The 11,716-nt window shown below is 39.2% G+C and overlaps 1 protein-coding gene across 1 annotated transcript; it reads left to right on the top strand.

The window, feature by feature from the left end:
- Positions 1-735: 735 nt before the first annotated feature.
- Positions 736-9,876, top strand: LOC308157671 (CMP-N-acetylneuraminate-beta-galactosamide-alpha-2,3-sialyltransferase 1-like; the record flags this gene model as incomplete). Its single annotated transcript, XM_080531273.1, has 3 exons — positions 736-929; positions 7,565-8,350; positions 9,679-9,876. The coding sequence occupies exons 2-3, from the start codon at positions 8,048-8,050 to the stop codon at positions 9,874-9,876; spliced, it is 501 nt and encodes a 166-aa protein (XP_080387399.1). The 5' UTR covers positions 736-929; positions 7,565-8,047.
- Positions 9,877-11,716: the final 1,840 nt, after the last annotated feature.

The raw sequence follows: 11,716 nt of genomic DNA, 5'->3' as shown, positions 1-11,716 counted from the left end.
GGTTCATATCAACAAGCAATATTTTACTTGAGGCATCAAATGTGGTTGGAGAGGAAAATTCCACATGCATTAAATTACTAAGAATTCTGGGTGAAAATCACCAACTGTGACTGGACTGTTGAAATCCTAGATTTGAATTGCACATCTAGATAAAGCGTTCTATAGCCTACCTGAGGCCTTTATTGTTCAATATCAAACTGTTAATTGGTTTGTCTGCGTTCTTCAATAATTTGACAAGTGATGACAACAGCAAAGGCAGAAGACATGTTCAGAATCTCAAGCGTTAGGTCAGGCTACACTTGGTTCTATTAATATTTCCGTAGTCTATGCATCATATTTAATAGAGGCAAAACTAGGTAGCTATAATAAGGCTGCTGGGCTACTGGCGGTTTAATAGAACAAATAAACTAGACTGCATGGGCACGGTCATTAAGTTCGTATTATCTTTTAGGAACAGGGCAACAGGCACGCATGTTTAGGAAGAGCAATGAGTAATTCATTCGCAGATATGTTATCTCAAAGTTGTCAGGCAATACCCTTTTGCAACCCTGACAAAAAAAACAACTCTATTTCTATTCAGAATTGAAAGGGGCGTTGCACTGTTATCCCTCTCCAATCCACATGGCCGCAACAGGGTCTTAAAAATCTTGGTCATTGCCAGCAGGCGAATAGCGCTGTACAGAACCGGTACATGCAACGGGAATAAAGACACTCCTGAATAGCGCGTACATTTAGTGTCCACGCGCAGTAGAACGACCTTACTGTAAGAAAGTGTGAAATTTTGGATGTAAATTAGCCTACCAATTTGTAATGTACTCTACATTCGATCAATGACGGGGTGATTCCCCTCTACTCTCCTTGGATAACAGTTGTGGTGGTGCGGATAACGGAATTCCCATTCCTTACACAGAGCGGGCATGGACATCAAAGTAAGTAGGCTATAGGTGCAATAAGCTCGTTGTTTGTAAAACTGTGTAGCGTAGCCTTAGCCTACTGTATTTTATTAAATGCGTTCAACTCTAAGTATAGTACATTATCCGGATACTTGAATGCTGTAGTTATTTTAGGCAGAACTCTATGTACTAGGCTAGAATAAGTGACCAACTTTCCGTTAGTAATAGGCTATGTCTATTTAAATCCAGTTCTGCAACTTTTTTATTCGACAGGGTCGGAACATAAGCCTTTGCGATTAAACAAAACTGATACCCGTTTAAACTGTATCCAACCTAATCCTAATTAGTCACACTGCAGTCATATAATTTCACTTCTACTGGTTACATTGTTGCAACATTTTAAAAATGTCTCTGTGAAATGAGTGCCACCGTGGATCCCATTTACCCCCTGCTGAGAAGACAATGAGCTATTGGTACCTGGCTCCGCTTGTGCTCTGTATTTTTAATTGGGTACAGACGTTCAGATTTTGTAGAACAGGCCAACTAGGCAACTGATACATACACGAAAACGAAAAGCTATGCATATATGTGGCATTTTCTCTTGAAAATGCAAAATTGTAAGCGAGGACTAAACATCTGTTGAACGTTTTATCCCTAATGTTACATCCAGATGTCTCTCTGTACATACAGTACAGTCCACACAATAATGCATATCTGACATTATGTGCTATTATTATTATTATACAGTTATATATACAGTTATTATACAGTTATGTACAGTTGTTATTATTATACAGTTCCTGGAATTAGAACCATGGTTTGTATATATGGACTTCAAATTTTTTTCCAGTATTGCTCCGTCCCTATGGGAAATGACTTCATACACTAATGATACTACATATCAGTGATGAGGTTTCATTTTCCATTGAAACTCCTCGACCATTAGAAGTAATAAGCTAGTAGAATGTGGTGCAACCTCAGCAAATTACGCTTCACTTCTGCAGTCAAATTAGGATGTGGTGTGACCTTGGGGGACCACTGTGCAGCATTCAGATACTGTAGATGGAGGTGGGGCATGGGGGGACAGGGGTGACCGTGTCCTTACAGTAGATATGATGGAATATTATTCCAACACGGTCTTGTGATGAAGTTTGTGGTCAAATACACCATCTTTCATCAACTTGCTGTGGTAACATCATGTACATGAAGGCTACATTATATTACCAACTAAGCAAGTCGGTGTGTTGTTAATTCAAATAACTATGAATCATTCATTTCCAATTGTTTTTGTGTGGGGTTATTGTGCTCTCATGGTTGTACATACTTTCTAACGTGTTTTACAACAAGAGTCTCAACATGTCATGGAATTGTTGAGATTGTATAACTTTTCAAGAGAGAAAATGTAAGTTTCATGATTATTTCTTCAACCCCATTTAATTGAGAAATGTTATCCCCCTCGGTGGGCTTTCAGTCAAGTGGAACATTTTTAGTTCAATGACCCAATGCTTTGCTCACTATGATCAGCCATGTCACCGTCTGTCAAACTCACTCCGAGGATAACTGTCCTAGAGGAACCAAGCATCAGAACAGAGATATATTTACTCTTGTTGCCTCAAAGTTACACTATCACCTAGGTTTTACAATTTCTACGTTTTTCCCATGGCACTATCGAGTATTCCCTTGATAAAACAACTGTTTTCCAATGTTAACGACAACTCTTAAGAAAACCATGACTGAGCACCAGACCTTACTGTAATCTATAGAGCCAGCTCATGTGTTTTAGTTCTCTATGCTAGACAGTGGAGACGCCACGCCTCACACCACTGAGCCTGTCAGAGCGTTTCAGCACATGATTATACTGCCTGGCCTGGGCACCAACCATTCAGTGGAGACAGTGTCAGTTCCCTGAACATTCAGGCCTCATAGCTGTGGTCTGTCAGTGTCTCAAGTGGTTGCAGTATGTTTAAGTTATATATTTCACTAGGAATCCAAGTGTCCATTTAGACCACTCTGAGTAGTCACAGACACTATGTTTTCCTCCACAGAGTTCTCTTAGGAATTCTCTCTGGGCTTTTGATTTGCCCTCTGTTTCCACTTAAGAGTCCTGGCTGTTTTCCAAAAACACCTCAACACTGCACATACTACATACCAGGATCCACAGCATTTTGCTTTTTGGTGTTAAGATACATACCTGGAGGTGGTTATTTTCCAAGATGTTGTGTTTGATGACTTTTCCATTTAGAATGTGTAATGGGTAATTACAAACTCCTAAACTCCTATTGATTGACATTCCAAATTACTGGGTTTCTTCAAACATTACAACAAGATTCCTCTAGTTCCTGATTGCAATTTAAACCAGTGCAGTCAACATTTTTTTTTTTTTCATTTCATGTATTTATTTTTGCAAATGAGATTATCATACATGTCATAAACATTTTTGAAACCACATCTCTCAATTATACTTGTCAAAGTACTGCTGAACCATTGTCTGAGATACAGTACCACCGTAAGTTGATCATGCTAGCAGGCAGGAGAGATTCTTCTTTGGAGAATGTGAAAAAGCAACCTACAGCTGGTGTGTTTCAAGTGGGATGGATGCATTATGTAAAATTGTAGATTGCAGCAGATGTTTTATCCTTTTGATGGCTGTGCAAGGTCCATACACATGTCACATTTCATAGCTATTGCTGTTTGAGATGAGCTGTTTTTCTCTTCCTTATGATGATGGACTGATGTCCATGTCCTTGACTTACCTCATTCCCCTGTCTGTCTAGACATTTTCTCCCGTGAGTGGCGATAGGGTGAGAACAACTTAAAACTTTCTCATAGACCATTTATTTTGTATTTTAGCCATGTTGACAGGATTGCAGAGTTCAGCAGAGTTCCCTGTCAGGTATATAACATAAATTCCTTCCTCCCTTTAATTGTATCATGACTCGCTTATGCACAGATATTGAACACGTCGACACTGAACGTGTGGACACTGAACGTTTACAGTATCCCACACAATCCCAACAGATTACAATCCGCAAAGAACACATTTATCTGTTGCTTTTTTTGGTCTTGACTAGAATTTTCACAAATGATGTGCAGGGTATAAAATGACATTCATAAAGTAAAACATATATATAATTTCAGAGGACTTAGTGCTCTTCAACAATAAAATGTTTACACAACTATCTCGTGCTTTTTGATGGTTGATTTTCGGAAAGGCTAATCGTGATGCCTCTGGGATGCATTGTTAATTATAACTATATCTGTGGAAACTCTCATATGGTCAGCTCTCTAATTGGCAGTCAAAGCTGTGCACCACCTGTCCTAGCCTTTAACACTGCAGGTGTTGCCGGCAGAGCTGAAGTCTTGGTTCTGAGTGAATGTAACCTTTTTTTTTAAAGGAAGATGAATAGAACCGCACCATGCGTGACAACTTAAAATGGTTGAGGTGGAAAGCACTGATATTGTTTTACACTACGTATCTAAACCAGAGGTGGGAAGACGAGAATATAACAGCACAGTCACAGAGATCAATGTAATCCCATTGGACACATACACAACGTCATACATTATTACATCATCATACCTCATACAGAACACATTGTCTTGGATCTCTGATATAGTACAAACACATACCGTATAGTTAATTACAGAAACAATACAGGACATATATATAAGTTAGAGTTTATTTTGTTTTGGGAGACTAAAAACTCAGAATTGTTCTCGGCTATTGCATGTTTTTGCATGTGTTTACACCCATCAAAAGAAAAGATGTATTATATAAAGAACAAGTGTGACATCCACATCCTTATAGCTGATCTGCAATTGTTCTTTTTGTGCTGAAGGCTTTTGTATAATGACATTGTTGTCTTGTTTATACACATTTGTCTTTTTATTGTTCACCATGACAATGGACTTTTGTCATTTCTAAGCAAAAAGTCAATAGAGAGCTTTGTGCAGCTATAAATCCATTGGCTTGATTTCAGCATCCCAAATCCCCCCAAAACGATTCCTCATGTCTCTATTGTTTCTTCCTCGTTCTTCAACCATATCAATAGGACCTTTTAAATAGGCTTTTGGAGTTTGACAAGTGTACAACACCCTGTGTGTCATATCCTTGTCTGTGATCCTTAAATCTAAGAATTTAATCTAAGGATTTAAGACCATTATTAAGGATTAACAAATGAATGTATTTGACAAATGAATGTATTTGTTAAAAGGTTGCTTAGGATCATAACACATTTGCAGTGTTGCTTTGATTGATTTTCTTTGTATGAAATGTGTCCATAACTGTCTGTCTTTGCGACTGGTTGGCTAGTTCACTGCTACTGTTTTCTACCGTGGTCGGGGGTGTGTGTGTGTGTGTGTGTGTGTGTGTGTGTGTGTGTGTGTGTGTGTGTGTGTGTGTGTGTGTGTGTGTGTATGTATGTGTGTTCTTTATCAGATACAGACATACATATGGAGAATTAGAATTTAGAAGTGATATGGTTTGTACCAGTACTAGTGTCAATCTGCCTCCAGCCTCCCCCACCTTGGGATCATTCCCTTCTCTAGAATGAGAGGCGTCCTGCCCTCCCCTATGATTAATGGGAGACAGCCAGCCATCTCATACTGGGTCTTGATAACATCCTTGGCAGAAAGCTTCAACATGGAAACTGCTTAGCATTATTTCTTTTGACACAATTTGCTATGAAATCAAGGGACATTTTCAGCAGCATGTGATCAATTCTGTGAGGTCATGAAATAAGATCACAAATGTTTCACACTGTAACACTGAACATCCCCCAAATACAGAGTGAGTACATTGCTCACAGACCTCTGTACACACATGGTTTTAGATCATCAAAAGGCTACTAGGGTTCTTGTGTGGCTTAAGATGCTATCAACTGGCTACTGTTATCTGTAAGGATCTGGACTCAAACTGTCAATACATTTCTTCCTAAAGGTTTGATTTGTTTTGAAAAAAACAAACGTTTGATAGAATAAATGATTGATTAATGTAATTTGGTAACTTAATTTGGTCACATAATGTATTTTGCATGCAAGTACTGTATGTACTTTTCCTTTGGAGCATTTCTTTCTATTCGTTATCTTCAATATACTGTACAGAACTGTAAACATGCTGTCAGGCCTCAAAGGAAGTAATAAAAAAGGGTTTCTGGAATACATCACTGCGGAAGTTTGAGAGCAAGAAACAAGCCAGACAAAAAAATACTATTTCCACAGAACACAAACTAGAGCCGATTTCTGTTACTCTACCCTGTAAAGTTGATGACTTCTCTAAACCGAGATTAGAGGAGGAAAAACTATGACTCCACAGCTCACACACTCCCCTCCCCCCTCTCTCTACTCTGCCCCCCCTCACTTTCTCTCTCTCTCTCTCTCGTGCTCTCTCTCTCTCTCTCGTGCTCTCTGAAGTTTACACAGATGCTATGCTGTCTCAGCTTTGGAAACTTTGATCAATGCAAAACTGCCAACCTCCAGCAGGACAAGGTCAGAGAACAAGATGACTGTCCAAACATGGGGAGGCACCATCTGTTCCTGACTCAATCCTGTTCACTCTGTCATCTACAGTACCTGGCCCTTTCTTTTACCAAGGGCTCTGGTGCTGAGCTAACGACCTCTCACATGAAATTGTCCATTAACCCCACCTACATCGCTGTCAACCTGCCTGCTCGAGACAACAACCAACCACATGTTCCTAATTAGCATATCTAATGGTATGCAAATGAGATGTCACCCTTTTTGGAGGTTGACTACCCATATGCCAACATAATCCTGCGAAAAAAGGGAATGTGTAGCAATTATGTCACGTAGACTGTACTGTGATCTTGATGTGCATGTGTGAGTCAGTGCTGCTCTGACAGTGAGAGTGAGATGTTTTTCTCAGACAAAACTATCCATTGAGCATTCTTCCTCAGTCAGTCTTCACCCCAATGTCCCCACTTCACCCACAAATGTCCTGGTTGGTTCCTAATCAAAAAACACCCACAGCGTTTGTCTCTTAGTATTGGAGATTTGCAAAACTGCCATGCGCCTGCCACGAGTGTTCACAATAAAGAAGAACAAAGGGGAAGTGGGTTTGTAGTATGTGCTGCTCACACAGGTTAGGTCACTCTGTGGTTTGAAAAGAGATTTCTCTATCTTGACTGTGGACGTGGCCTTAATGTGAACGTTTCTGTGCAGCTGTGTCCTTCAACAAATGGAATGTAGGCAGCTCAATGGTGGAGAGATGCCCTTTCGATGAATGAATGAATGAATGAATGGTCTTTATTGTCATTGCTATAGTACAGGTACCAAACAACGAAATTTAGGAGGGGTGGCTCCCCTGGTGCTAGAAAAAAATAAAAAATAAATAAAAAATTAAAAAATTAAAAAAAGGGAATGAGCTGGTTTACATAAATAAAGGCTATGTACACTATCCACTATACTATACTGTACAGATAGACGACTAGGGTTGTCATATTGCACATAGTGTTATTGCACATTCATTTGAAGTGTCGCAGTTTGCAGGCTAGAAATGCAAATAAACCCCCAGGAGGTCTTGCTGTTTGTTGTTGTTTAGAGAAGTAAGTTCTGGGAATACTTAAGTTAAAAGTGATAGGAAGAGTTGCATAATATTTGATCATCATTGTTCCCAGTGTGTGTCCTTACAATGTTTCCTGTTTACCTTGTAGGTGGAGAGTTGAATACATACTGTCATTGACCCCATAAAGTCAACAGTAGAAGAGCAGTTGAATCTAGTTACCCTGCGGACATCTTGGATTGTCTACCACCTGCCTTTGGGATAGAAGAATGCTCCTCAAGGATTCCACATATATGGAAACTGTATTTAAGGACTATGTTTTGTCTCGACAAACAATTGTCTACAGAATGGCATCGTTTGTTTCACAATTAGAATTAAAAAGGAACAAATATTTTTAGTAGCAAAAAGAAGCATGAAGTCAATCATGTAATGATGATGAAGACATTTTTATCTAGTGACAACAGCATACTGTATACTGCACATTTGTTTATCAGAGGAATGGAGTGTTCAGCCTGTTTGCACCATGCAGTCTCCAAGGGATGAAATATTGTCATACTTCACTTGGAAATCAGAATTTTCAATAAGGAGCTTTTTGTTTTTCGTTTCCCTCTGGTTCCCAGGAAACTGATTCAGAATGCACCCAATGTCTCTCTTCAAGCGTAGAAAGATCCGGGCTTTTACTCTGTTGTTGTTTTGCATCATCACTTTTACAATGTTCTTGTTCAGTTACACTTTTCGAGATCCGTCTCTGTACTTCTTCAAACATGCTTTTCGCTTGTCGGACAACTTCTTCTCAAAAGGACTCTGTGCCTGTCGGCAGTGCATGACAGAGCTGGAGGATGACCCCTGGTTTGTAGAGCACTTCAACCAGTCTGTTCACCCACTTCTGACCAAGAGGAACAGTTTGCTCTCTGATGAAACCTACAGATGGTGGCAGGTAAGACTTATTTTATAACAGGCTAATCTCAGAATACATTTTCCTGACATGTGGTTATTTATACCATCTCCTAAATTCTCATCCTCTTGACAGTAGATGTAATGTCAGATTGCACAAGAGAGGACTGGATAACTGTCTCCACCACTCCACTCATGAGTCCTGATTTCTAGTTGATAAGATTACCATCCTCTTCCTCTTGCTGTATATCACGGTTGAAATCCATATGTTTATCCTCTTCTGTGCCATGCTCGCCACAGATCACAATAGCTTGCTCTTGGTTTTCCGGAAGCAAGGTCATGCCTGAAAAAAGAATTAATTACCAATCTCTTAGCAACTGCACCCTGAGCTAAGTATAATTGTATCAAATCAAATGTGACACATTGTTTCTGAACTGTAGGTAGGTACTGTAGGACTATGCTGGATTGCTTAGATTCAAACATGAACAACCGGCGCACCCCCTTTAAATGTTGGTTAGGTTCGGAGCACTTTCTTCTAAATTGGAATTGATTCCTGGGCTATTATCCAGGTTGCTGTGAACGTGACTTAATAGCATTAAGCCACAAGACACATTTGGAGGTACAAGGATCATAGGATGCATGCAAGGCCCTACACATTCTCATCCATGTTTCACTATTATGTCCTGTCAGGGAGGAGCCCTCTGTAGTAGAGGTTATCACATTCGCCTGGACACCGTGTTTAATTAGAGGAAAGAATAGAACAATTACAGGAAGGTTGGCTCCTGTCACTACTCATTTCAAAAGAGGTTTCTCACATGGGGCTTGACCTTGGGGTCTATCGGTGAAGTCATCTAGTCACAGATGGCGGTGCTGAAAGATGTGTTGATGCAAGAGATGGATTGTTTATTTGTCTTCTTCATTCTTTTTCTGCATATGTGCCGTGACAACCTGCCACTTACTGTGTGTGTGTAAGCATGTTTGTGGGCGTATGGGTGTGTGTGCATATGTGCGTAAGATACAGTAGGTGTGTGTGAGTGCTATAGAAAGGTTAGAATGTTCTGCATCGGTGCGTGTTTTCTTATACTGAAAAAAATATGTTTCCCCACTTATTTGTCGGTACATACCAGTAAATACACTGTGTTAGAGCCCCCTGCTTTCATTTGTTGTGTATCTTAATACAGAAGGCCATCAGGGGAGGGGGTTAAGATCCCAGAGAAACCATACAGTAGATAACCTCCCTGAGGTTATTTGAAACATGTGTTCTGTGTCTTGTGCTGAATGCCAGCTCTGCTGCCCGTGTTAAATCACTTCTACTTAAAGCAGCCCTGGAGTCAGAGCCTAGTCTGAGGGTTCTCTCTGCTGTGTCACCAGTGGTTGCAGTCAGAGAGGCAGCCAGCCAACTTCAGCGAAGTGGTGGAGAGCCTGTTTCAAGTCATTCCAGACGATGAGCTCTACATGGATGCAGGTCCTGACCGCTGTAGGACCTGTGCTGTGGTGGGGAACTCTGGGAATCTCAAGGGATCCCGGTACAGAGACCTCATTGACTCCAGTGACATCATCATAAGGTGACTGATCATCACGCTTGTTATTTTTTTTTGTTATATACAGGTTGGAGACACCTGGTAAGATTAAGAATGTCATTGCTTTTTTTCACTGACCATGGGTGGCCTGTCAGTTGGATTACTAATATGAATACAATTATATTAACTTCAAACATGCACATTTATAAGTGTGTGTGTGTAATTTAAATAAATAAATGTCATGAACTATTTGGCATCAATCATCATCATCATCATCTACAATGGCAATGAGTTGAGCTGCTTGAGCAAATAGTGCTGAGCAGAATACAGCATAATTGTTATTGAACCGTCTTAAACAATGTTTTGGAGAAAACGGTAATTGAACCAGAGTTGTAGTAAACAGTCTGAAAATACATTGCATAATAAATGCATTTAGTCGTGGTATTCGAAACTGCAATTGGATTATGTCTCATTGCTTCTATTAGAAATATTATGTTAAGGAGGAGTTTTTTGCTCATGCAAATTGGAGTCCATTATCTTACATCACCACAGTATCACTACTACTCTATAGACACTAGATGTCAGCCTTGTGCCATTTATCGCAGGAGAGAACCACCTTTAATACACAAACCATTGTGCATTTCGGCCTAAGCCTAGCAAAAGGATGCTTTTGTTAGTGAGTGAGTACAGTACATCTAGGCATATTAAAACACATTCTTTATAATGTGATAAGCAGTTATGTTTTCGCACATCATTATGCTATACAAATCCCAAATAACTGACATGCACATTCAATATAAGTTCTGAACAAGGAACAAAAAGTAGCATCATATCCACTGCCCTATTCGGGTATTAAGAATACAGCTTAATAAACTGTCATAAATTAACAACACTACAATCTTTTAGTGTAGGAGTATGAAAATCATGTATAAAGCATACATGAAGATGCTATGAATTCAGTAGATCTAGACCACAGGAGAAAGATGCGTTACAAAGGTATTGTAAATGAAAATACCACCACCACTTTTGCCCAACGGGATCTAAAACAATATGAATGTAAGTATATCCTTTCAGCATGAGCCCTACATAACAAGGGAATTATGCTCTATATAAATATTTTGTGAATCAACCACCACTTATATGCTAACGTGTATACATTGAGCATTTCATGAATGATTCATAGAAGTCTTTAAGGTATGCATTAGTCATGACAATTCACCAATACAGTATGTAGGCTGATTAAGCATACATACACACGTGGGTGTTTCCACACGTTTCACAAGTCAGTCATCCATGGACAAAACTATATCACAGTGCAAATAAGGTGTATTTAACCAATATTATTTGATCTTAGAAAATTATATAAATCATTTAATGATTATTAAACATTTTATAAAATTATTGAATTATATATATTTAAATTATACACACAAAATAGCAGAATAGGATGTGATATAAGCAATGTAATATAACATAAGCATTCAATGCCAACTTGTGATTGTTTTCATGACATTCTTATGCACTACTTCTGAATGCACTATGAAGCAGTTATGCATGTGACCTAGTGTCATTACGTCAATACCCTTCAAATAAAGTGTTACCAAAAATACTTACGTTTAATCACCATCCTTGAGTTTTAGTGACATTATACTTGATTTCCACCATGCATTCCAGTGAGATGGAAGTTGGTGGTGCCACTACATTTACATTACATTTTTACCATTTAGCTTACACTTTTATCCGAAGTTACTTACAATTAGAGATTACAGGGACAGTCTCCCTGGAGTAAATTAAGGCTAAGTGTCTTACTCAAGGGCACACTAGTGGATGTTGTTCCCCAAGTGGGATTCGAACTCATGACCTTCTGATCACTAGTCCAACTCGCTATC

The sequence above is a fragment of the Nansenia antarctica genome, assembly GCF_963989245.1.
Source record: "Nansenia antarctica genome assembly, chromosome: 5".
NCBI lineage: Eukaryota > Metazoa > Chordata > Actinopteri > Argentiniformes > Microstomatidae > Nansenia > Nansenia antarctica.
This window is presented reverse-complemented; position numbering and strand designations above follow the sequence as displayed.